The 25,395-nt window shown below is 46.4% G+C and overlaps 1 protein-coding gene across 1 annotated transcript in view; it reads left to right on the plus strand.

Annotated features, from left to right (window-relative positions):
- LOC144952109 (solute carrier family 2, facilitated glucose transporter member 5-like) overlaps positions 1–25,395 on the plus strand; it is a 53,676-nt gene that overhangs the window by 11,154 nt on the left and 17,127 nt on the right. The window contains exons 5-6 of the mRNA XM_078882516.1: positions 14,217–14,346; positions 22,499–22,650. Of these exons, the coding sequence (XP_078738642.1) occupies positions 14,217–14,346; positions 22,499–22,650 (282 nt within the window). The remainder of the gene's footprint in view (positions 1–14,216; positions 14,347–22,498; positions 22,651–25,395) is intronic.

The following is a 25,395-nucleotide window of genomic DNA, read 5'->3' on the forward strand; positions in this document are numbered from 1 at the left end:
CTGGATGTGGAATTTACAACCCCTGGTTAGGCAAGGCTGTCAGCAGATGAGCAGCAATGTCTCAATGCTCATTTCAGCAGAAAATCACTTTGAGTTTTAACCATGTTTGACATTTATACGATGATACTGCTTTTGTTACCAGTACTATGGCTAAAACTGCTATTACAGGCGTGTCTCGCTTAATGAACGAGATACTTTCTTTGAAAATAGCTCGGCAAGCGAAAACTTGTGAAGCGATCATCGTTTTCTCTTAGACTCCCATGTTAAAACCAGAGCTACGTTTCAGCCCCAAATGTTTCCACTCTTGAACAACTTTCTTAACGTGAGAAATAAAAATTAAAATTTTAAATTAAAGTAATAAAACATCAAATGTAACACTTACCACGCATGGAGAACCACAGTGCTTGCAGGTACCTGGTATTTATGTTGTGTGAAGGGTAGTAGATGTTAGTGGGTGGAGGGAGCAGCAGGGGCCATGCAGAACCTCCGGTTCAAATATCACTCGCCACTCATGTTAGACATGGCTCGGAATCAAACCCTGGTAGCTGGGTTCATAGCCACAATGCGGAGATGAAAAATGGAACTCAACTTCATGTCCATATCGTCTGCAATTAATTAGCGCCGCCATCCCACCCTCCCTCCACCCAATAGGTGGTGGCGGGTGTCATTAAACCCGCCACCACCTGACAAAGGCAATTAGTAAAGTTTGTCACGCAAACAAAACATGTCAATTAGTTACTAGTTCAGAACACCGGTGTGTTGGAGAGTAAACCCACAACATTTACAATTCGAGTATGACATTTCACCGGTAATTACAATCAGCCTCATCAAGTGATAGCTAGAATTGTGTCGAATTCCTCCTGTTTCGATTTTAAATAGAGGGGGTAAATGTGATGTCGTCAATGTGAGCCAATCAGGATCTACGAGTATGCAGAGGATATGAGGTACCTGTTATTGTACCGAGTATGCAGAGGATATGAGGTACCGAGTATGCAGAGGATATGAGGTACCTGTTATTGTACCTTTGAATCTATCTTTTGAGGAGCGCTAGCGAAGACGTGTAACCCAAAAAAACCTCTTATGAACAGTGACAAATTGTATTCATGCTTTGACAAAGGCTTGCAACAGCCGTCAGAGGAAGGACATCTTGCTCCACTGCCTCTCCACATCACTCATGGTTCTGACTTATATAAGAATTCTAACTCAACATATAATATCGCCAAGACACTCATTATGACATTCAATTCAATTAGTCAGCATGTGGCCGCATTTGCCACGTAAATATATGCTGCCTGTAGAATGTATTTGATAATATTCATCTTCTTGGTTTTTTCGGTAAAGTCACGTAGAAGGGAAGTAATAAAATAATAAAAATAAAACATAATAAAATAATTCTCACGACGTTTCGGCTACAACGCAAGCAACCGTCTTCAGGTGAAGAATGAGACACTGCCAAGCTAGGAGCTTATATATAAGCTGGGTTGGAGGTGGAAGAAGAGCGCCTTAACAAAAGAATGTGCATATCAAAAGGAATTTAGCATATTCATGGGAAATGCGTAGGAGGTGGGCGGGGGGGTTTCAAAGTCATATTATGCCCATGCATTATGCAGGATCAGCAGCACCAAAGGGAGGGGGCAGGGGGTAGCATTAACAAAGGGAGGGAATGTTAATAGTATGTAGAAGCAATGAAACATGTGCATGGGAGAGCGGTGGCAGGAGACCCGCAGCGGAGCAAATAATGCATTCCCTGTGGAGAACACAAGATACACTTTAACACGTAGGCTTTCGCGACCAATATTATTCATAATCAACGTTTTTGGGTTTAGATCGCGTTATTTATAAATGTGTCGTAACCCTCCACCACCCGACACGGCCAATCAGTTAAAAAGTGTCACGTTGACAAAAGACAATTAGTTCACTGCTTTAGCCCACCGGTGTGTTGAAGCGTGAAACCACAACAATTTACAATTTGAGAGGCCTTAACTTTGCCGTTACCCCACGCACAATTCCAGTGGATGAGATAATTGCTGAGGTAGAATCGGCAGTAAGACTCCTTCCACATAATGAGGCAGAGATGACTAGACACGAGGTTGCCAAAATAATTGAGAATAGTAAAGTACCAAAAGTAAATATTAGCTCGAACGAGGCAAAAGCCTTAAGAGAGCTTCGTCTAAATAAAGATATTCCAATCCTAGCAGCTGATAAGGGCCGCACTACTGTAGTGATGTCACGAGCCGATTATGATAATAAAATTAAAGATTTATTAGAGGACAGTACCTACATTAAAATTAAACGAGATCCAACTAATACTTTGGAACGTAAGACTACTGCAATCATTGCAAATTCATTAATCCCAAAAAATGAGCAATTCCTAATTAAGCCAAGGACTTCAAAACCACCTAGACTGTATGGGCTACCAAAGATCCATAAAATCGGCATCCCTTTACGACCCATAGTCAGTACAATTGGCTCTGCCACATATAAATTAGCAAAATATGTAACTAAACAAATACAGCCCTACATCGGTAGGACATCATCATTCACAAGAAATTCAGAACATCTTGTGAATATGATCAAAGATATTAAACTTAACCCTAATGATATTTTGGTGAGTTTTGATGTGATTTCGCTATTCACTAAGGTTCCAGTGAGCGAGTCGCTTAAATTACTTGATACACTGGTAAAGAATACAGGTTTACCAAAAGATATTCCGAAACTCGCTGACCATTGATAATTGGTTCTTTACCCTTCTATCTGGCAACAAAACTGACACCTTTTTACAAGGAGTCATGTTTGCATAGACCGCAATACCTGCAGTCATAATACAAACAAAAGAACATAACAAAAGTGCGCCTTTTGGCGTCATCTGGTCCAACCCATATGAGACTAGGCTCTAAGGAAAGCTGTCTCGGGTGTGGATCAATCAACTTTAAGGACAGTGCACATTATCAGAGTTATGTTCTTTTGTTTGTATTATGACTGCAGGTATTGCGGTCTATGCAAACATGACTCCTTGTAAAAAGGTGTCAGTTTTGTTGCCAGATAGAAGGGTAAAGAACCAATTATCATATTTTTACTGGCAAATGAGGTTCCCATAGTGTAGTCGCTGACCATTGTTTAAATAACACTTACTTTTTATGGAGAGGCGAATTCTTTAAACAAAGGGAGGGAGCAGCAATTGGCTCTCCTTTATCTCCTGCTATAGCAAATTTGTACATGGAAAACTTTGAAACTAGAGCACTTGCCTCGAGCACATTAAAACCATCCTTTTGGTTTAGATATGTGGATGACACTTTGGTTGTCTGGCCACATGGGAAAGATACACTGAACGATTTTCTAAACCATCTCAATGCACAAAACCCGGCCATTCAGTTCACCATGGAAATGGAGATGAATAACACACTCCCGTTCCTGGATATTTTACTTGGGCATGGCCTAAATGGTAAAATAACACACAGCGTTTACAGAAAGCAAACGCACACTGATGCCTATCTGAATGCCGATTCGCATCATCACCCAGCTCAGAAATCCTCTCTTATCAAGACGCTCATACATCGGGCTAAAACAGTGTCAGATGGTGAAAGTCTAGTGAGAAAGATTAAACATGTTAAAGAAGCACTAAGACAGAATGGCTACAATAATGCTCAAATTAACAGAGCACTAAATGCCAAATCACGATCGCAAAGCAACACTGCTGAAATCGATCAGATTATTAAAACAATAAAAATACCATTTATCTCAGGAGTAACTGACAAACTAGCCCGTGTTTTGCAAAAGCAAAACATTACAGTAAGATTTGGTACAGTACACAAAATTCAACAACTAGTAACGTGCACTAAAGACGAATTACCTAAATTATCAACAGAAGGTGTATATCGGATTAATTGTGTATGTGGCAGATGCTATATTGGACAGACAGGGCGTAACGTTAGTGTAAGACTTAAAGAACACCAGAGAAATATTAAACTATCGCAAACACAACTGTCGGCAGTGGCAGAACATGCATGCCAACAGGGACACTCAATTGATTTTGACAACGTTGAAGTGTTGTGTAAAACTAGTTACTACTGGCAAAGACTAATTAGAGAATCCATTGAAATTGAGAGAAACAGAAATAACTTTAATCGCTCAGACAGCTACAGGCTTAGTGCGGCCTGGAAGCGTATTATTAAATAAGATATATTACAATTCCTTATAAGGGAAACAAACACTAACTGATTACTAATGTTGCATAATCACAATAAAACACATTCCAAATGATTACTAATCTACAACTCGCATCGTAACAATAGCCTGATTACTAACCTAGTATATAATTACAATAACCCCCCCCCCCCCTCAAATCTTTGCACCTGATGAGTTAATGAGTTAATGATGACGTCACCCTGCTGCTGCTCTATATAAGAACGGGAGACACAGCAGAGCCTCACCATTCTGGCGAATTGCCCGATGATGCTGGATGCAATTACCAGCGAAACGTCGTACTCAAATTGTAAATTGTTGTGGTTTCACGCTTCAACACACCGGTGGGCTAAAGCAGTGAACTAATTGTCTTTTGTCAACGTGACACTTTTTTACTGATTGGCCGTGTCGGGTGGTGGAGGGTTACGACACATTTATAAATAACGCGATCTAAACCGAAAAACGTTGATTATGAACAAGATACACTGTTAATGCCAGTGAGTGGACTGCGGTCTGAAAGTCACCGTAAACGTGAACCACAATCAGTTAAGATCCGAAATGGTTTATTATGTCCTTCCAATGATTGCTGAGCCAGAATCCATCTTCTCGGTTGAAATTGTCTCTGTGTTTGGATATGTGGATTGCTTCATGAACGAATCTCTCATGGTAGCCAGATGGTTTGCAGAGAACCTTTGTCTTGGAGAAGTCAATGTCATGTGAGCCCACTGAATTGTAACAGTGATCTGCCACGGCTGAGGTGTTTATCCTACCGTGTTTCAGGTCTGCTTTATGTTCACAGATGCGGTCCGAGACATGTCGTTTGGTTTCTCCAATGTAACTGCTACCACAGAGGCAACTTAGTTTGTAGACGCCAGGGTATTGTATGTCTGGAACCACGTCTTTTACAGACGGAACCAGATCACGGATTTTATGTACTGTGTTGAATCGGACCTGAATCTTGTGTTTAATCAGGATTTTGGAGATCTTTTTTGTGACCCCAGCAATGTAGGGTAAGGTGATGGTTTTGAAAGGCTCCTCAACAGGATCCTTCTTGATGGTTGGAGTGATGGCTCTACGGATTGTGTAGTCGGAGTAACCAATTAGCCTTAAGAGCTTGGCGTACGTGTTTGAGTTCACTGGCAATGTGTTCCTGGTCGGAGATGCATTGGGCTCTATGGTATAGAGTCTTGATGAGGGAGTTCTTCTGGGATGGATGGTGGTGGGAATCCGGTTTTAGGTAGGCATCCGTATGGGTGGCTTTCCTGTAGACAGAATGGATCATTGAACCATCAGGTCTCCTTTTAATTAGGACATCCAAAAAGGGTAGCTTGCCATCTTTTTCGACTTCCATGGTGAATCTGAGGGCTGGGTGTATGGAATTGATGTGGTCGAGAAATTGGTCTAGAGCAGGCCGGCCATGTGGCCAGATGACAAAAGTGTCATCTACGTACCTCTTCCATAAGGTCGGGTATAGAGTGGCAGTCTGGATGGTGTCAGTCTCAAATTTCTCCATGAAAATGTTGGCTACAACCGGAGATAGGGGGGAGCCCATTGGGGTGCCCTCAGTTTGCTTGTAGAAAGTTCCATTCCAGGTGAAGCATGTATTTGTTATGCAGTGTCTCACCAGGGGGGGTACCCCAGTATTCAGTCCTTGATGAACCAATAATTCAATGATTGCGATGGTGTCAGGCACAGGAACCTCGGTGAACAAGGAAACCACATCAAAACTGACAAGCAGGTCGTTTGGGGACAGGGAAATCCCCTTGATTGTCGATACCAGGTCATTAGAGTTTAGTACCGCAGAGGTGGTTTTTCCAGAGAAAGGCCGTAGGATTTCAGACAAAAAACGAGCCAGTTTGAAGGTGGGGGAGTTGATAGTAGAGACAATGGGACCAAGAGGTGTATCTTCTTTATGTATCTTTGGCAAGCCGTACAATCTTGGTGGCCTGGCTGCAGAAGGTTTTATTCGAGAACTGTTTGGTCTGATCAATTAATGCGGTTGAAGCAGAAATAATTTTGTTGGTTTTGGAGACGAGGCTGTTGGTGGGGTCTCTTTTTATTTTTGTGTAGCTGCCATCGTTGAGTAGTTCCTGAATCTTGTTGTATTCTATTTTGTCCATGATGACAGTGGCATTGCCTTTGTCGGCTGAGAGGATGACAATGTCATCCCTCTTTTTTAATTGAGTTAATTCAAAACGCTCATCTTTGCTGATGTTGCTAGCAGGCATCTTAGCGTTTTTGAGGGTTGCAGAGATTTCAGATCTTGCTACGTCTGCAGCGATGTGACTCAGGCCCTTGAGAGCTACATCTACTCGGGCAATTATATAATTAACTGGTATGTGTCTAGGTGTGACTGCAAAGTTTAGTCCTTTAGCTAGAACGGATTTCAGACCTTCAGAAATAGAACTGTTACTGCGATTAATTACGACTTTGTTAGCGTCTAGCTTTTCTATGTGTGGGTCCGGTCTCTTGTTTGAGAGGCGGTTGAATTTGGAAATCAAGTTGTCCTTACATTTGGTCGACATAGCGGCAGCTGAAGAGGTAGTCATTTTGTCTACATGTTCCCAATCCGATGTGGACATTGTTGCACTCAAAGATAAGTGTGATTTGTAGAGTGTTTTGTCTAACTGATCAAGATCGGTGCGTGTAAGTCTGATTTTCTCTGAGATAAGAGCTAAGCTAGTTCTAGACAGAATTCGTTTAGCATTAGAAGAAGTTACAGCAGCAGATGTTAATGTAAATGCGTTTGGTATTACCTTAGAGTCGCGGCATCTCTTCAGAAAGGTGAGAGACTCGATTAGCTGAGCCTTCTTATCACGGAGCTTGTTGAAGGATCTCAAAGTTATGTGGAATCCCTCCCCGTAGAGGCGGTTAAATTTATATTTAAAGCTTTCGTGACTGCAGGGATTCATCTTCTTGTTTTTTTCGGTAAAGTCACGTAGAAGGGAAGTAATAAAATAATTAAAATAAAACATAATAAAATAATTCTCACGACGTTTCGGCTACAACGCAAGCAGCCATCTTCAGGTGAAGAATGAGACACTGCCAAGCAAGGAGCTTATATATAAGCTGGGTTGGAGGTGAAAGAAGAGCGCCTTAACAAAATAATGTGCATATCAAGAGGAATTTTGCATATTCATGGGAAATGCGTAGGAGGTGGACGGGGGGTTTCAAAGTCATATTATGCCCATGCATTATGCAGGATCAGCAGCACCAAAGGGAGGGGGCAGGGGGTAGCATTAACAAAGGGAGGGAATGTTAATAGTATGTAGAAGCAATGAAACATGTGAATGGGAGAGCGGTGGCAGGAGACCCGCAGCAGAGCAAATAATGCATTCCCTGTGGAGAACACAAGATACACAGTTAATGCCAGTGAGTGGACTGCGGTCTGAAAGTCACCGTAAATGTGAACAACAATCAGTTAAGATCTGAAATGGTTTATTACGTCCTTCCAATGATTGCTGAGCCAGAATCCATCTTCTCGGTTGATATTGTCTCTGTGTTTGGATATGTGGATCGCCTCATGAACGAATCTCTCATGGTAGCCAGATGGCTTGCAGAGAACCTCTGTCTTGGAGAAATCAATGTCATGTGAGCCCACTGAATTGTAACAGTGATCTGCCACGGCTGAGGTGTTTGACCTACCGTGTTTCAGGTCTGCTTTATGTTCACGGATGCGGTCCGAGACATGTCCACAGAGGCAACTTAGTTTGTAGACGCCAGGGTACTGTATGTCTGGAACCACGTCTTTTACAGACGGGACCAGATCACGGATTTTATGTACTGTGTTGAATCGGACCTGAATCTTGTGTTTAATCAGGATTTTGGAGATCTTTTTTGTGACCCCAGCAATGTAGGGCAAGGTGATGGTTTTGAAAGGCTCCTCAACAGGATCCTTCTTGATGGTTGGAGTGATGGCTTTACGGATTGTGTAGTTGGAGTAACCATTAGCCTTAAGAGCTTGGCGTACGTGTTTGAGTTCACTGGCAATGTGTTCCTGGTCGGAGATGCATTGGGCTCTATGGTATAGAGTCTTGATGAGGGAGTTCTTCTGGGATGGATGGTGGTGGGAATCCGTTTTTAGGAAGGCATCCGTATGGGTGGCTTTCCTGTAGACAGAATGGATCATTGAACCATCAGGTCTCCTTTTAATTAGGACATCCAAAAAGGGTAGCTTGCCATCTTTTTCGACTTCCATGGTGAATCTGATGGCTGGGTGTTTGGAATTGATGTGGTCGAAAAATTGGTCTAGAGCAGGCCGGCCATGTGGCCAGATGACAAAAGTGTCATCTACGTACCTCTTCTATAAGGTCGGGTGTAGAGTGGCAGTCTGGATGGCGTCAGTCTCAAATTTCTCCATGAAAATGTTGGCTACAACCGGAGATAGGGGGGAGTCCATTGGGGTGCCCTCAGTTTGCTTGTAGAAAGTTCTATTCCAGGTGAAGTATGTATTGGTTAAGCAGTGTCTCACCAGGGGGGGTACCCCAGTATTCAGTCCTTGATGAACCAAGTCTTCAATGATTGCGATGGTGTCAGGCACAGGAACCTTGGCGAACAAGGAAACCACATCAAACCTGACAAGCAGGTCGTCTGGGGACAGGGAAATCCCCTTGATTGTCGATACCAGGTCAGTAGAGTTTAGTACCGCAGAGGTGGTTTTTCCAGTGAAAGGCCGTAGGATTTCAGACAAAAAACGAGCCAGTTTGTAGGTGGGGGAGTTGATAGTAGAGACAATGGGACGAAGAGGTGTATCTTCTTTATATATCTTTGGCAAGCCGTACAATCTTGGTGGCCTGATTGCAGAAGGTTTCAACGAGAACTGTTTGGTCTGATCAATTAATGCGGTTGAAGCAGAAATGATTTTGTTGGTTTTGGAGACGAGGCTGTTGATGGGGTCTCTTTTTATTTTTGTATAGCTGCCATCGTTGAGTAGTTCCTGAATCTTGTTGTTGTATTCTATGTTGTCCATGATGACAGTGGCATTGCCTTTGTCAACGCTTCCGTCTTCAGGTGGAACCGTCACTGCCACGACAGCTGTATCATTTACTTGATACAGCTGTCGTGGCTGTGACGGTTCTACCTGAAGACGGAAGCTTGTGTTGCCTCCGAAACGTCGTGATTTTTATTTATTTTTATTTTATTAATTTTAATGTTTTACCTACGTGACTTTACCGAAAAAACCTAAGAATATGAATCCTTGCAGTCACGAAAGCTTCAAATCTAGAATTCATGTAGATAGGTTCAAAGAAAAATAGCAAAAACTATGACGTTTCGGTCGCAACACAAGCGGTCATCATCAGGAAAAGGAGCTTCTAAAGCAAACTGTTTATAAAGGTTTAAAATGGGCGTAGCCCAAATGTCAGCAGCGTGGGAACTTGGAAATTTGATTATCTTTGCATTTAGCTGAGATTGAGGCAGCTGAAGAGGCTGTCATGTTATCTACTTGTTCCCAATCAGATGTAGAGATGTCAATGTAATGGCGATCGGTATTACCTTAGTGTTGCGGCATCTCTTTAGAAATGTGAGTGACTCGATCAGATGAGCCTTAAAAAATTGAATAGTTGTGTAGAAACCCACCCCGTAGAGGCGGTTAAATCTTGACTTAAAGCTTTCGTGACTGCAGGAATCAATATTCTTTGGGTCTGTGTTGTAGGCGCATGACAAGTCCACAAAGTCTGTGCCGGTCTTGAATTTTTTATGGAATCCAGCTTCGATGTGTGTCCGAAGGCCCAAAACTTTTGTCACAGCAGCTGCATCCAGGCCAGAATCCCTTGTTCTTCAGGGATCACTGACTCGATAAGGCTGATTCTCTGGAGGATGATGCATTTCAGGAGTTTATAGGTCTTGCCCAGGAGTGATATCAGCCTATAGCTTCCCAGGTCGTCGGTTGGCTATTGCCGGCAACCTCTTTGTATACCAATTTAGCTATCGTTAGGGTTAGTTTTAGCCTTTCACGGGTATAGTGTAACCAGAAGTACTGTTTCATTGGCTGATACCATGGTGCAGGGCAGGCCCGGCGATGGACGCGAGGCAGTGGCACCTCAACCTTTGCCGTGCAAGCATCTTGCAGATAAAGACCCCCAAATATAGCCTATTAACAGACTTCTTGGTTTTTTCGGTAAAGTCACGTAGAAGGGAAATAATAAAAATAAAAAATAAAATTATCACGACGTTTTGATTGCAACACAAGAAATCATCATCAGGTGTGAAAACCACAATAATAATTTTTTTGAAAAAAGTGTTGTTTATTTTAACGTTAGCACCACGGGCAGCGACTAGCGGTTGTTCAGACGGACGCTTGTGTTGCAATCGAAACGTCTTGAGAATTGTATTTTTATTATTTTATTATTTACCTTCTATGTGACTTTACCAAAAAAAACAATAATATGAATCCCTGCAGTCACATAAGCTTTAAAGCGAAATATATTAACAGACTTTTGGGACCATTGCTGTTATCGAGCACCTATGAAGGCCACTACAGCACACCAGGTCCTCATTTGAGGCTGCGTCGACCTATGGGAGGCCCAAAACCGATTCAGACAATCATCACTGGGGTTTGGCGTGAGCGGGAATCAAACTCGGGTTTCGGGATTCGTAGCACAGTGCGCTAACCGTAGCACTACCGGTCCCCACTCGCATACATAAAAACACAAAGATCCCCCATATAGCCTTAACAGACTTGGGGTAAGTGCTGTTAGCGAGCACCTATAAAGGCTGGCATAGCACACGAGCGGGTGGGTGGCCAACACCATGCCCGGCCACCTTTGTTTCCCTAGTGGCGATGTTTACACATTGCACCAGGTACTCATTTGAGGTTGAGTCGACCTAGGGGAGGCCCAGGACGGGGTCAAATAATCGTCACTGGTGTTAACCGTGAGCGAAAATCGAGCCCAGGTCATCATGCTCATAACGCAGCGCACTAACCGCTACACTACCGCTCCTCACAACTCGCATTATTATATAATGAGCGACTTCCGAGACACGTATTCTCACACTGGGCACAACACAGGCCGATACATATATATATACGTCTCCTCTCACTGGGCACAACACTGGGTAATATAAAATACGTCTCTACTTTAGCTACGCACAGCCGACCTCTCTACATAGTCCCATCGCCTACATCCAACCATACAGCTGACTGACTAGCGTGCCGATGACGGCGATGGGAGCAGCGATGCAGCCAGGACCTGGTACCCTGCAACAACCCTGAACCTTCGGTTCCATCCCCCTTATATACCTCTCGGCATGGTTCGGCCCCTCCTATGGCCACGCCCCCTTCCAATACCTTCGAGCAGGTTCCCGGAGCTTCACGACTAACCTCACCTTTTACCTTTAACCCAGATACGACCCCTTCTGATTAAATCTTGGCTTAAAGCTTTCGTGACTGCAGGAATTCATATTATTTGGGTTTTTCGGTAAAGTCACGGAGATAGGTTCAAAGAAAATAACGAAATATTATGACGTTTTGATCGCAACACAAGCGTTCGTCATCAGAAAGAAAAAAGAGGGGGAAAACTGCTGAGGCAGACTTTTTTAAATATTTTATATGGGTGTAGCCCAAGGGTCATCAACGAAGTGAGCAGGACTAGTGTTAATGTGAGAAATTAGCTTATTAATGTAATATCGGAGGGCGACGTTCATGACCAGGGCGCTGAGGTGGCTATGTTAATGTGAGAGATTAGCATGTTAATGGGAAGATCGCAGAGCAGCAACGTCGAGCTCGGCAAGCAAGGTGGCTGTGTTAATGTGGGAAATTGTACCTGTTAATGTAAAATCAGAGAGCCGAAAATATCAACTAACATCGGAAGGTGGTAGGATGGGAACATCACAGCCAGTTATGACAAACTGGTTGATAGCGTTATTCCAATGATTACTCAGTTTATGCCCATCTTCTCAAATGAAGGTGTCTGTGTTTGTATATGTGGATGGCTTCATGAACAAATCTTTGTTGATAGCCAGTGGGTTTGCAAAGTACCTTCGTCATAGAGAAATCAATTCCGTGTGAGCCCACCGCATTAAAACAATGATCAGCCATGGCCGAGGTAATGGTCCTACAGTGTTTCAAATCTGCCTTATGTTCACAAACACGGTTCGAGACATATCGCTTAGTTTCCCCAATGTAACTTCTGCAGCAGACACAGCTTAGTTTGTATACGACAGGGTATTGCATGTCAGGGATCACATCCTTCACAGATGGGATCAGATCACGAATTGTATGTACTGTGTTAAATCGAACCTGGATCGTATGTTTGCTCATGATTTTGGATATCTTTTTGGTGACCCCTGCTATGTATGGCAAGGGTGATGGTGTGGATTTGGTCCTCAGATGGCTCTTTCCCAACTGTTGGGGTGATAGCTTTACAAATTGTGCAGTCTGATATGAGAGGCTATAGCACGTGGAGGTATCTTCAATCAGCACGGCGGGCCCATCATTATTTAACCAAGTCTCTGTAAAAAATATGCTATCTAGCTTACGTTCCGTAATGAGGTCATTATGACGAGTGATTTATTGCTGAGTGAACAGACATTGAATAGTGCCAATTCATTTTTATAGGGCTACTCAGGCTCTGCGAGGGAGCGACATTTAGTAGAACATACATTCGATTACTTACATTAACACCACCACCACAAGATAGTTCATACTGTCCGTGTCTTCTATTGCTGGCTATGTGTGTTACCGGACGGATTTGTATAGGAGTAGCATTGGCATAATGTAGAGGGGAAAGGTAACGTATAGACTTCTGATCAATGCCTCTCCAGCGAAGTATGACGTGTTGAACGGCGTATATTAGACCAGAAGGATTTGATCCAGTTTCCAGTATTTTCAGACCGGGAGTAATTTCCACCAAAACCCCTATGAATGTACTTATGGCGCCACAGTAAATCACAATTATGCAATATGTCCAAGTCCAATACTTTTTTGCAAATGTTATGTTTAAGTGAAAACATACCGGAGTGAGTGTACCTCAGCATTTTAGTCCATTGGGGCCAATAGAGTGGATGTCGACCAGATGTCCAACAAAGCTGACAACAAAGAGCAGGCCTGGCTAATTTAGTGTATGTAGGTGTTAGTGCGCTGTCCAAGTGGACAGTCAAATTAGCGGCCACAACAGCTCGCAGCAGCAATCACCAGAGACTGGAGGTTGCAGGAGCCCACAAACTAGGAGCAGGTCAATTTGAGATGGCAGCAGGCCACAGACTAGGATCAGGCAGCTTAGGTGTGCTGAACAGCTGGCCCTTGTGCCAGCCGCTTTCACGGCACTTTCCAAGAACGTAAACCGCCTGATGTTCAAGGGTCTCCTGCACTGTAGGGACAGCTCTGACTCCACTATTCACTTGGCCGTCCAGTGTTTTCTGAGCTGCATTGGCTTCCGGTTACTGAACGACTACATTATAAGGTCGCATTACACAAAGTGCTTGCCACAAATGAACCATAATACCTTGTTGATATTGTCAAGGAACATAAACCATCACGCGAATTCCGGTCATCCTCACAGCGGCTTTTGGCAAGCCATCGAACAAAGATGGTCACTGCATCGCGCCCTTTTGTGGCTGTCTGAAATGGTCTTCCTTCCCATATTAGAAAGCTAGTGGAGCTATGTACTTTTAAAACTAGATTGAAAACTAATTTCTGTAAAACAACTTTTTGTGTTTAGTTTGTTGTCCTTCCCCGCACCTCCGATTAACACTGTTGGCTACGTACAGTGCCAACCAATATAAGCTCATGCCCCCACCCCCCAATTCTATAACCTTCTCTACTTACACGTGTAGATTCGAACCTCTCAGCCAATCCCGTAGTACTGTGAGGAGCCAATGGGAGGTTTCTTATACAATTCTAACGGCTGGATGTACTTGAGCCAAGTTTACTGTTTTGATTGTGAGGATTTTCTTCGACATCCTCTAAAGCGTATGCTATTATGCATGCCAATTGCTGCTTTTACTGATGCTATTACTGCGACAAATAACTTTTTCTGTTACTAATGCTATTGCTGCTATTCATGATGTTGTTGCTGCTGATGTGGGTTATCCAGGAGTGGGCCTGAGCCTGCAGCCCATGTACCTGAGCGAGTGCGCCCCACAGCACCAGAGAGGAGCCCTCGCTATGAGCACATCCATCTTCCTCACCCTGGGCATCTTCTGCGGGCAGATAGTCGGGCTACGGTGAGGACCGAGTGCCTGTTTCTATACAGTGTGGAAAGCGGTAGTATAGTGGTTAACGCTTTTATCTATAAACCCAGCACCCTGATTTTCCTTTCCCGCACGGGGGTTGCAAGCCGACTCATTGATGCGCAAAGCGTAGAATGATCTGGGAGACTCATTGAGTGTAGAGTACGTGTGTAATGGTTCGATAGAGGCGCACACACTCTCGTAGGGAGGCAACACTATTTATTAACACACCTGTAATTACACTACACATAGGGTGGTGACCACCGACTTAACCTCGCTAACACTCGACACTCGGGTAACAACTGGCGTGGCCAAGCCAGGAGGGCTACTGCTTGGCCACGCTGACTTGAGGCGTCTCTTCACTCTTCATGAGGCATCTTCATCCTGGACCCGAGCAGCCCCGCACCAAGTGCGGAGGCCGCTTATATGCGCCTCGGCGTGGCCAGGTCACACCCAGGCCACGCCCCCCTTCTCGAACCCTCGAGAAAGCTCTGCTTCTGGCCACACGACCCCCAAGGTCCCCCTGGGGCCCCCACCTTGATTCGGTCACGTGTCCGGCTGGGTTCACACAGAGTGCCACGGCCTGACACAACCCCGTGGCACTGATCGACAGCCTCCACACTCCCCGACCTGGCCGTGACGTCATTCCTATTTCCCCAAAGTAGTGACGTCATGTGTGTGTACAGACTCAACACGGTAGTGACGTAATAAGTCACTACACGTGTATGTGGCATGTGTGAGTATATGCTATGTGTTTGTGTACACTGTAAGTGTGTCGTAAGTGCCTTGTGTCCACATTTCTGAGGTGGATGGTCATTCAACGAGATTGTACTTCACAGCAGACACGTAGTAGTGATAGCTGGAATCCAGTATGCAGGACTAAATTAATTTCCCAAACATATTTAGAGTACAACTATACGCAATAAAATAAAGACTAACAACATAATAAACTAAAAGTGTAAAGGAGGACTCCACTGTGGCAATGCACACTCGAGGCTTTAGACACACGAGAGCTCACCCACCTCTGTTTCCTCCCTCTCGATGCCTTATATACCCATCCCAAGCTTTGATCGAACCTTCTCAACCGATTTTTAGCTATTAAACAATCAAACTCTCAATCTTCCAACCATCTCTAACTGAGCCTCCGTGTGTGCTTAGATTTTCAAGGCTTTGAACCCTTAAAACCATTCCATTAATCAATGTATCCCACTCACGGCCCACCCGTCTGGTATGCGTTTGCAGCTGGCCAATAATGCGAGTTGAAGCTTGCATTTGGACGTGGCAGCAATTACAGCTTGATGACAGTTGACCAATAGTATACAAATGCATGCCAATTAGAACGGTGCAGCTGTCGGTTTATGCTATATGTGACAGTGGTTATAGTTAATTATTAAGATGCGTGCACAGCGACCCTTAAGTACAAAGTTAACGTGTGTGTGCTTCTTTGTCGTAACTTAGGTCGGCATGACCCTATCTTGCTGTGCTTCTGTTTTTAATATAACTCAATTGTTATGTCTTTGTGCCCACTTTTCATAAAATGTTCCATTCCACTCACTCAACTCTGGTAAGTGCCAATGCAGATCACAACCTGCACACTAAAGCTATAGCTAACGCTATCGGTCTTTTTCAGTCCCGCTGCCTGCGACTGCCAGCATCTTGGTCAGCACAGCTCTCAGTCTCTCGTCCAACACCCCCATAAGCTCTACATTTCCCTATGTTCCTTTCTCACACTTATTGATTTCCCCCAGCTAATTTGAGTCATATCGGTCAGCAACCTACTTCCCTGGGTTTTTGCCACTTAAAATACCCTCCTTATATATCCCCAGAAGCCCCAACAATGTACATTTGTATCCGAGGCATTTCTTACAACTGTTTGACTCAGTCGCTCTATGCCTTCTGCCACTCTCTGCCTGTGACGTTTCTCTATTATTAGCTGCAGTTTCTCCCTAACCCGGTGCCTGAGTAACACCACAGTCTGACACTCGAACATTATCATCCACATACTCTTTGGTTCTGTCGGTTAAGTCACGTAAGTAGAAAAATAATAGATCACGACGTTTCGATCACAACACAAGCAATCGTCATCAGGTGGGACAACCACATCAAGAAAAAACTGCTGAAGTAGGCGAGAGATCTGCCTTGGCACGAGGTTATATAGACCACTGCAGTAGGGGGGGAGAGAGAAGGGGCGGGGGAGGAGGCGGGGCAGAAAGTGGACCCCGCAGCAGCACCCGGGTCACTGGAGTAGAGATTGGAAAGAAATGCACAGAGAGATAGAAAGACACACAGAGATTCGTAAATAACAGCTGACATGGGCAGGTAGGATGGAAGCACAGTCAGTTAAGCCTTTACCTGGTTAATAACATCCTTCCAATGATTGCTCAGTTTGTATCTATTTTCTCGGTTGAAGTTGTGTCTGTTTATATATCTGGATGGCTTCATGAACACATCTCTGATAATAGCCGGTGGGTTTGCAGAATACCTTCGTCTTGGAAAAGTCAATTTCGTGTGAACCCACTGCGTTAAAACAATGATCAGCAACGGCAGAGATATTGGTCCTCCCGTGTTTCAGATCTGCCTTGTGTTCGGGAATGCGGTCCGAGACATGTCGTTTCGTTTCCCCAATGTAACTGCTGCCACAGCCACAACTCAGTTTGTAGACACCCGGGTATTGCATATCAGGAATCACATCCTTTACAGATGGGATCAAATCACGGATTTTGTGTACTGTGTTGAAACGAACCTGGATCTTGTGTTTGTTTAAGATTTTGGAAATAGTTTTGGTAACCCCTGCTATGTATGGCAAAGTGATGGTTTTGGTTGGATCCTCAGATGGTTGTCTCCCCATGTCTGGGGAGACAGCTTTGTGGATTGTATGGTCCGAGTATCCGTTCATCCTGAGAGCTTGGTGTACGTGCTCCTACTCTCTGGCTAGGTGATGCTGGTCGGAGATGCAATGGGCCCTATGGTGTAGTGTTTTGATGAGGGAATTCTTCTGGGCTGGATGGTGGTGGGAGTCAGGCTTTATATAGGCATCCGTGTGGGTGGCTTTCCTGTCGATAGAGTGTCCCCAACGAGCCATCAGGTCTCTTCTCGATCAAACATCCAGTAATAGTAGCTTGCCATCCTTTTCCACTTCCATGGTGAATTTGATAGATGGGTGTATGGAATTGATGTGGTTGAGAAATTGGTTCAGTGCTGGCAGGCCATGTGGCCAGATGACGAACGTGTCATCTACGTATCTCTTCCACAAGGAAGGACATAGGGTGAATGTCTGGATGGCATCTGTCTCAAATTTCTCCATGAAAACATTCGCTACCACTGGCGATAAGGGAGAACCCATTGGGGTACCCTCATTTTGTTTGTAGAATATACCATTCCAGGTGCTGTGGTTGTTCCACCTGATGACGATTGCTTGTGTTGCGATCAAAACGTCGTGATCTATAATTTTTCTACCTACGTGACTTTACCGAAAGAACCAAATAGTATTAATTTCTCCTTTACGTTCAGTCGGACACAGAAAGCAAACCACATTTTTCCTATATAAACATAATCCTACCTATATTTGTGAATTCTACTTTCGCGCATGTTTTCAAGAACCTAACCCTCCCGAATGTCGAGACCTTACTGTACGAGTTTTGTTTTGTATATGTGAGTATCACTGTGAGTATGTGTGTCACTGTATGAGTGTAATTATGTGGAATGTTCGAAAGCTCACTGCAGAGGAGAGGCTGCCACTCCTCTATCGGGAGCTCGCCCGGTACTGGCTGGATCTCTGTGGCTTTCAGGAGGTCCGGTGGACTGACTCTGGCGCCAGTGACCATGAGGAGTAGACAGTGGCTCTTCTTCTGAACAAAATAATTAAGGGGGTGTGGGAGCATGGCGGTGATGTTTGGGAAGCTGTAAGCCCCAGGCTTTTTCGAGCTCACCTCCCCATCAACCGGAGGCGAGGAGTGGTGGTCGTGGTTACTTATGCCCCCCACCGAAGACGAACATCCGTGGAGGGATGCAGGCAGAGCCGATGAGTCGGATGCCTTCTATGACCTCCTGTCACAGGTGCTGGCTAAGTGGCCACTCGGGATAAAGTCATCCTGTTGGGTGACTTCAATGCCCGAGTTGGTCATGATGCTGGCACCTGGTCTGGAATGATTGGAGGGCATGGGCCAGATCAGCTCAATAACAACGGTAGGAGGCTGTTAGATTTTTGTGCAGCCCATGGGCTTGTAATTACCAACACGTTCTTCCGGCATTGGCGCATCCACACAACATCATAGATGCATGCCGAGTCCAAGCAAGAACATCTGCTGGACTACATAGTGACTGACCGCGGATGCGACCCCATGTCCTTGACACCAGGGCCTACCGTTGAGCTGATCTGCCCTCTGACCATCGACTAGTCATCTGTAAGATGCGCCTGCCATTCTTCCACTCCGGTGGTGGGTGTACACCCAGGACCCCATTCCAACCTAAAGTGGCCTGGTCTCAGTTTGCTGATGAAAGTTGCAAGCGAGAATTTCATAATCACTTGCGGCTGGGGTTGGCATCGTCCCCCACTCCTCCTGATGTCGAGGGTAAATGGGCGAGATTTAGGACTGTGTCTCGTGCAGCTGCAATTGCTGCGTTGGGTACGCGGTCCAGCCCTCCCCAGACACCCTGGCTGACAGAGGAGGTGTTCAGGCTGGCTGATAAAAAGCGACAGGTCCACTCTCATCGGCTACAGCATCCCATGTCAGAGAATGAGGAGGCTTACCGCAGCCTTCGCTCGGAGGTTTGGAGAGCCATTAGGCGCTGCAAGGATGGGTGGTGGTGGCGGGTTGCTGAGGAGATGGAGTCTGCCTCGGTGGCCCCGGATCACAAATCACTATTTAACTCCATTAAAAGTAACCTGCAGCGCCACACCTATTACCATCATTAGGGGAAAAAACGGTGATCCAATCTCCGACCCCCAGGTACAGGTTTGCAGATTTGCTGAGCATTTCTGTGAGGTCCTAGGGGAGGAGAAATCCCTCAGCCAGGAAAACATCGTGGCACAAAGTGGGGATGACCCTGCTGAGGCTGCGGTGCCTCAAATATTGGAAGAAGTCACCCCCTGTCAGTGGCTGGCTGAGGTGCCATCTGTTGAGGAAGTACTGAAGTCTGAGACCAGGAAAGGCACCGGGCAGAGATGATTGCCCAAGCGAAATGCTGAGGGAGGGTGGCGTTTGTGCACAGACTGCCCTATATGACATCATAACAATAGTCTGGACCACTGGATGGGTTCTGCAGGATTTGAAGGATGCCTGGTGGTCCCCCTCTTTAAGAAGGGGGACCACATAGACTGTAACAACTACATGGGCATCTCACTCCTTAGTGTGCCAGGAAAGGTCCTGGCAAGGATTATTCAACATCGCCTTGTTAGGCACGCTGAGGAGAGGCTTGTGGAGCCCCAATGCGGTTTCAGGAAAGGGCGGTCCTGCACAGATGCCATATTTTCTGTCTGTCTGTTACAGCAGAGGTGTAGGAAATTCCAACAAGACCTACATCTCTGCTTTATTGACCTGGTCAAGGCCTATGATACCATCACTATGCCTGGGTTCTAGGTTCTCCTTCGTGCTTTTGGAGTCCCTGACTCTCTGATCACAATCATTAAGGACCTTCATGATGGTGAGCAGGCCCAGGTAAAGCAACGTGGCCGGGAGTCCGAGCCATTCTCTATTCATCTTGGAGTGCGGCAGGGGTATCATCTGGTTCTGACATTAACACATTTTTTACCACTTCGTTCGAGGTTACCACGGCTGTAGCAAAGAAATCTCCATCTGGCACAGATACAATGGGAGACTGACTGATGCCTAGTGCAGTCGAGAAATATCTCTCTATTGGTCAACCATGTTATTTATGCTGATGATCTGGTGATTGCTGCTCACTCAGAGAAGGAGTTGGATGTGCTGTTGGAGCATGCTGGTCCGGTCCTCCTCTGGCAACCTAAAAAAACTTTAAAGATTACAAAACAACCTAGCACGCGTCGTCATTGGCTGCACTCATCCCCGTCTCGACTCACTTGCCTGTCTCCTTGCCCTCCACTGGCTACCCATTGCCAGCAGAGTCACATAAAGATTGCCTGCCTCTGCCACCATGCCTTCACAACTGCCTGTCCCCCGTACCTCTCTTCATTATTGACGACTTGCAGCACAGTACACGGAAGATGCCTTAGCAGTGCGACTCACGACCTCCTCTTGATACCAAGATCCAGGATGGTCACGTCTATGCGCCGTTTCTCGATGGCAGTCTGAAACGCAATCCCTCTGGACATTCGCAGCATCACCTCAATCGTCTCCTTCAAGAGACACTTAAAAACTCACCTCTACAACCATGCTTTCGAGTAACTCTGAGCTTGGCTCCATGCCTCTGATTTGCGGCCATTACGTCCGCAAATTTGCGCGCATTCTGAATTGCATTATTATTATCATCAGCCCCTCCAAAACTAAGCACCTGCCTGGGTATTTTGTGTCATCAAACACTCCACCCCTTCAACTCCCTATTGGCGGGGCAGTTATGGAGAGAGTGGAGAAGTTTCCATCCATACCTGGGCAGTGTGCTCATGACCAGCTCCGGTTTGACAGCAGAGGTCTCACTCCATATCAGTGAAGTGGCATTGTCTTTTCATTGGCAGTGTAACGCTGTGTGGAAGCTACCTGGTCTGTCGCTCCACAAGAAGCTTCAGGTCTTCACGGCCAGGGTCATGCCCTCCCTTCTCTAAGCTTGTGAATCGTGGACCTCCCTAATGTAACATATATGCCAATTAGAAACATTCAGGCTGGCCTGCCTATGATCCATCCTTGCTTTATCCAGGCTGGAATGTGTGAGGAGCTCACAAATTCTTGAAAGATCTGGACACAGTCCCATCGGTGGGCTCCTCTCACAGGCAAGGCTGCGTTGGCTGGGTCATGTAGCCCGCATCCCCATCCAGCACATGCCCAAACAGCTTTTGTTCGGCTATATAGAGGGACATGAACTAGAGAAGACATAGAATGATGTGGCACGAGACGATGTGGAGCTGAGTGGACTTGCCAATTACTGGTACCAGCGGCGTTAAGATCAACCTCTGTAGAGGAGGCTCGTGAAGGATGATACTGGGCAGTTGGAGGCAGTCGCCCTCCAGCAACAACGGACGACAGAGGAGCGATGCTCACAACAATGAGCAGAGCGCCAGGCGGATAAATCACAGCAAGTTTGCACAGTAGGCAGTACAGGTGGTGCATCGGCAAGTCATGTAAGGCAGTAAACCCACGGCACCTGGGTCTGTCCCGTGACCTACTGCCAGCGAGCGTTCCACATTTCATGTGGCCTTCAAGCAGAAGTTCGGGTTCTGGGACCAAGGTGAAGACATCTCGCCGCTGCCGCTCAAGCAAGGGACGGACCTCAACCCTCACGAGTCGACGGGCGAGTGATTGTTTATCCCCCCGCCTGGATTGGATGAGTGAGTAGGTCTGAGGGAATGTAGGCGAGTGCAGCGGAGCAGAAGGAGAGCAGCTCTCTGTGAGCGAAGCCTCTGTGTGAGCGAAGCCTCTGTGTGAGCGCTGTTGTGTGCAAGCTCTGTGTGAGCACGACTGTGTGCAAGCTCTGTGTGAGTACGACTGTGTGCAAGCTCTGTTTGAGCACGACTGTGTGCAAGCTCTGTGTGAGCGCTGCTGTGTGCAAGCTCTGTGTGAGCGCTGCTGTGTGCGAGCTCTGTGTGAGCGCTGCTGTGTGCGAGCTCTGTGTGAGCACGACTGTGTACAAATATGAGCGGGACTGTGTGCAAGCTCTGCGTGAGCTGCTGTGTGTGTGTGCGGAGCTGTGAGTGCGGAGCTGCTGAGAGGAATTTCTGCCACAGGCATGTCAGCGAGGTGTAAAGTAGATAGGGCAAGTTGGTTAACAAAGTGACCGTATAGACAGAGATAGTAGTGCCTACAACTGGTGCGAGAGAGAGTATTTAAGTGTAAGCAGGTGGCTTCAACAACGTGTCTGACCGAGTGATTCTGCACGACACTACACTTGTTAAAGGTTTCAGTTTGGTGTTTTAACATCTTAACACCTGTTTTGTTGCCAGAAAAAAGGAGAAAACCCTATTATTATATTTTGGGACTGGCAAAAGAGCTCCCATGATGTTTATATATGTCTATTGCAGGGAGGTGCTGGGAGGGCAGCAGCAGCTGTGGGCTGTGGTACTGGCGCTCCCCGTGCTGCCGGCGCTCACACAGCTGCTCGTGCTTCCTTTCTTCCCCGAGAGCCCCTGCTACCTCCTCATCGACAGAGGGCAGCCCCAGCAGGCGCGCCGAGGTCCTTACCCCTCCCTCTTAAAATGTTTATAATCCCTTTCTTTTTTCTTCACGTCACCTAACACAATTCTCGTTGTACTCTTGCCTTTTGGCGTTCTCTGGTCTGACACTGGTGAGACAAAGTCATGAAGAAGGCTGTCTGGTATAAGCCGATCAGTTTCAAAGACAATACATATATTCATCTTCTTGGTTCTTTCGGTAAAGTCACGTAGAAGGGAAGTAATAAAAGAATACAAATAAAACATAATAAAATAATTCTCACGACGTTTCGGCCACAACGCAAGCAGCCGTCCTCAGGTGAAAACCAGGTCTGTCGAGGCGACAGCGTCTGAATGAAACAGCACACCTGCTTGGAGCATATATATAAGCTGGGTTGGAAGGGGGGAAAAGGGCGCCTTGACAAAAGAATATGCATATCAAGAGGAATTTAGCATATTTATGGGAAATGCAGGTATGTGATTAGTACTACTTATGCCCGTGCATTATGCAGGGTTAGCAGCATCAAATGGAAGGGATAATGGAAATGCAGGTATGTGATTAGTACTACTTCTGCCCGTGCATTATGCAGGATTAGCAGCATCAAAGGGAGGGGATATGGGAAATGCAAGAATGTGAATAGTACTATTTATGCCCGTGCATTATGCAGGATTAGCAGCATCAAAGGGAGGGGATAGCGGTAGCATTAATAAAGGGAAGGAGTGTTAATAGTATGTAGCTGCAGTAACTAAAACCACCACGTAAACATAGATGATACTATGTATAAACTACATAGTATCATCAGTAAACTAAATATACTCTACAATAAGCTGAGTTACTAACAGTAAGTAATACATTACAATTCTACGTCGTAAAAAATATATAATATGCTTCCATCTAAACTGTATTCTCTTACATCTGCCACGGCTGAGAGTCTACACCGTACTATATACTGCCATAGACAAACCCAACATTAAATTACATACTGTATTGCTATACATTGTAATATTACACTATGTATTATTCTACCCACCCTAATGTATATCACACTGCTGTATAGTCAATAGTTAATATACAGCAGTGTGATATACATTAGGGTGGGTAGAATCATACATAGTGTAATATTACAATGTGGTTTATAGCAATACAGTATGTAATTTAATGTTGGGTTTGTCTATGGCAGTATATGTAGTGGTGGTATTGACGTGCGCCGACTGTGACAGTGATGGATCACGGGGCGGCGCGGGGTGCGGGGTTGGGCACGCGTTGTGGGCGTGGTGTGGACGCGCGCGCCGGGAGTGACAGATGACGGGGCGGCGCGGCGTGGGTGGTGAGGCACGATGAGATGTGGGAAAAGAGGATCGTAGCCAGCGCCCAGCGATTGGTCGAATAAGTGGGTGCTCGCAGCGACGTCCGCAGGTGGGGTATAAAGGGGGACGCGCGAGAGCACTCGGGGAGAGTTACCCAGTTGAAGACCCGAAGACGGAGCTGAAGACCTAGTGCCCCGAGACCCCTAGTCCCGCCGTCCTTGTGGGGACCGGGGCCCTGTGTGGCTCGGAGGCGAGGCTGTGGGACCCGGGGTCCGACGCCCCCGTGGGTCGGGCTGGGGACCCACAGTCGAGACGGATACCCCGGGCAGGGAGTGTCCCGAGTAGCTCAGTGGCGTTAGTCGCCGAGTAGCTAAGTGGATGTTGGTCATCCGAGTAGCTCAGTGGCGTTAGTCGCCGAGTAGCTAAGTGGGTGTTTGTCACCCGAGATACTAAGTGGATGTTGGTCATCCGAGTAGCTCAGTGGGCGTTAGTCGCCAAGTAGCTAAGTGGGTGTTTGTCACCCGAGATACTAAGTGGGTGTTTGTCACCCGAGATACTAAGTGGGTGTTTGTCACCCGAGATACAAAGTAGGTGTTAGTCACCTGTGAACGAGTTTGATAAAATAAAGAGTGTGTTACCCGTGAAGTCGTCTCCCGCCGAGTTACTACATTACAACTGGCGTCAGAAGTGAACCTGTCTTCAAGAAGAATGGACACTAGGAAGACTACCCGTACCCACGAGCGAGGTCGGGAAGACGACGGCGTACCGGGGACACCAACCTCGGGAGGAGAGGACGAGGAGTTGCCGCCGATGCAGCCCTTCGCGGGGATGGCCGGCGCTCCGCTCGCCTCCGACACCAGCCTGCAGGACGCACACTCCCGGTTGGCGGAGTTGCTGCTCGCCGCCGCTGCAATCTTGGCGGAGATCTCCGTTCCAGCGGGCGAGAAAACGGCTGCGGGGTTGGAGGAAGGAGCGAGGCTGGCGGGATCCCGCCAAAAGGCGCTTCGCGCCAAAAGTCTGGAAGTTCCCGCCGTTTTTGAGGGGCCGCCATCGATTGGCGGGAAACACGGACACCACGTGACCGGAGACCTCCGCTCAGCGCAGCCCACATCATCAGCGCGCACCGGAGCTCTCCATTTTGCGCCTGACAACCGAGCCGACATTTTACACAACTACAGCGGAGCGCGGGAAAATCTCTCCGACGTCGACGACGATCGGGTCCTCCAGCAAAGATTGCCCGCGCTGTCGGCGTTCAAGGCGGATGGGGGCGACTGGGGAGCCTTCCAACGAAGGTTCCTCGCTCATCAGGAGATGTCGGGGTGGTCCGACACCACTGCCCTGCGTGCGTTGCCAGCGATGCTCGACGACGACGCGCTTGCAGCCTTCACATCTGCTGCAAGGTCGTCCCGCTCTACGCTCCAGGCCGCACTACACCTGATGGCGAAGGTGTTCGGACCGCC

Source organism: Lampetra fluviatilis, chromosome 65 (genome assembly GCF_964198595.1).
Source record: "Lampetra fluviatilis chromosome 65, kcLamFluv1.1, whole genome shotgun sequence".
In the NCBI taxonomy this organism is placed as follows: Eukaryota; Metazoa; Chordata; class Hyperoartia; order Petromyzontiformes; family Petromyzontidae; genus Lampetra; species Lampetra fluviatilis.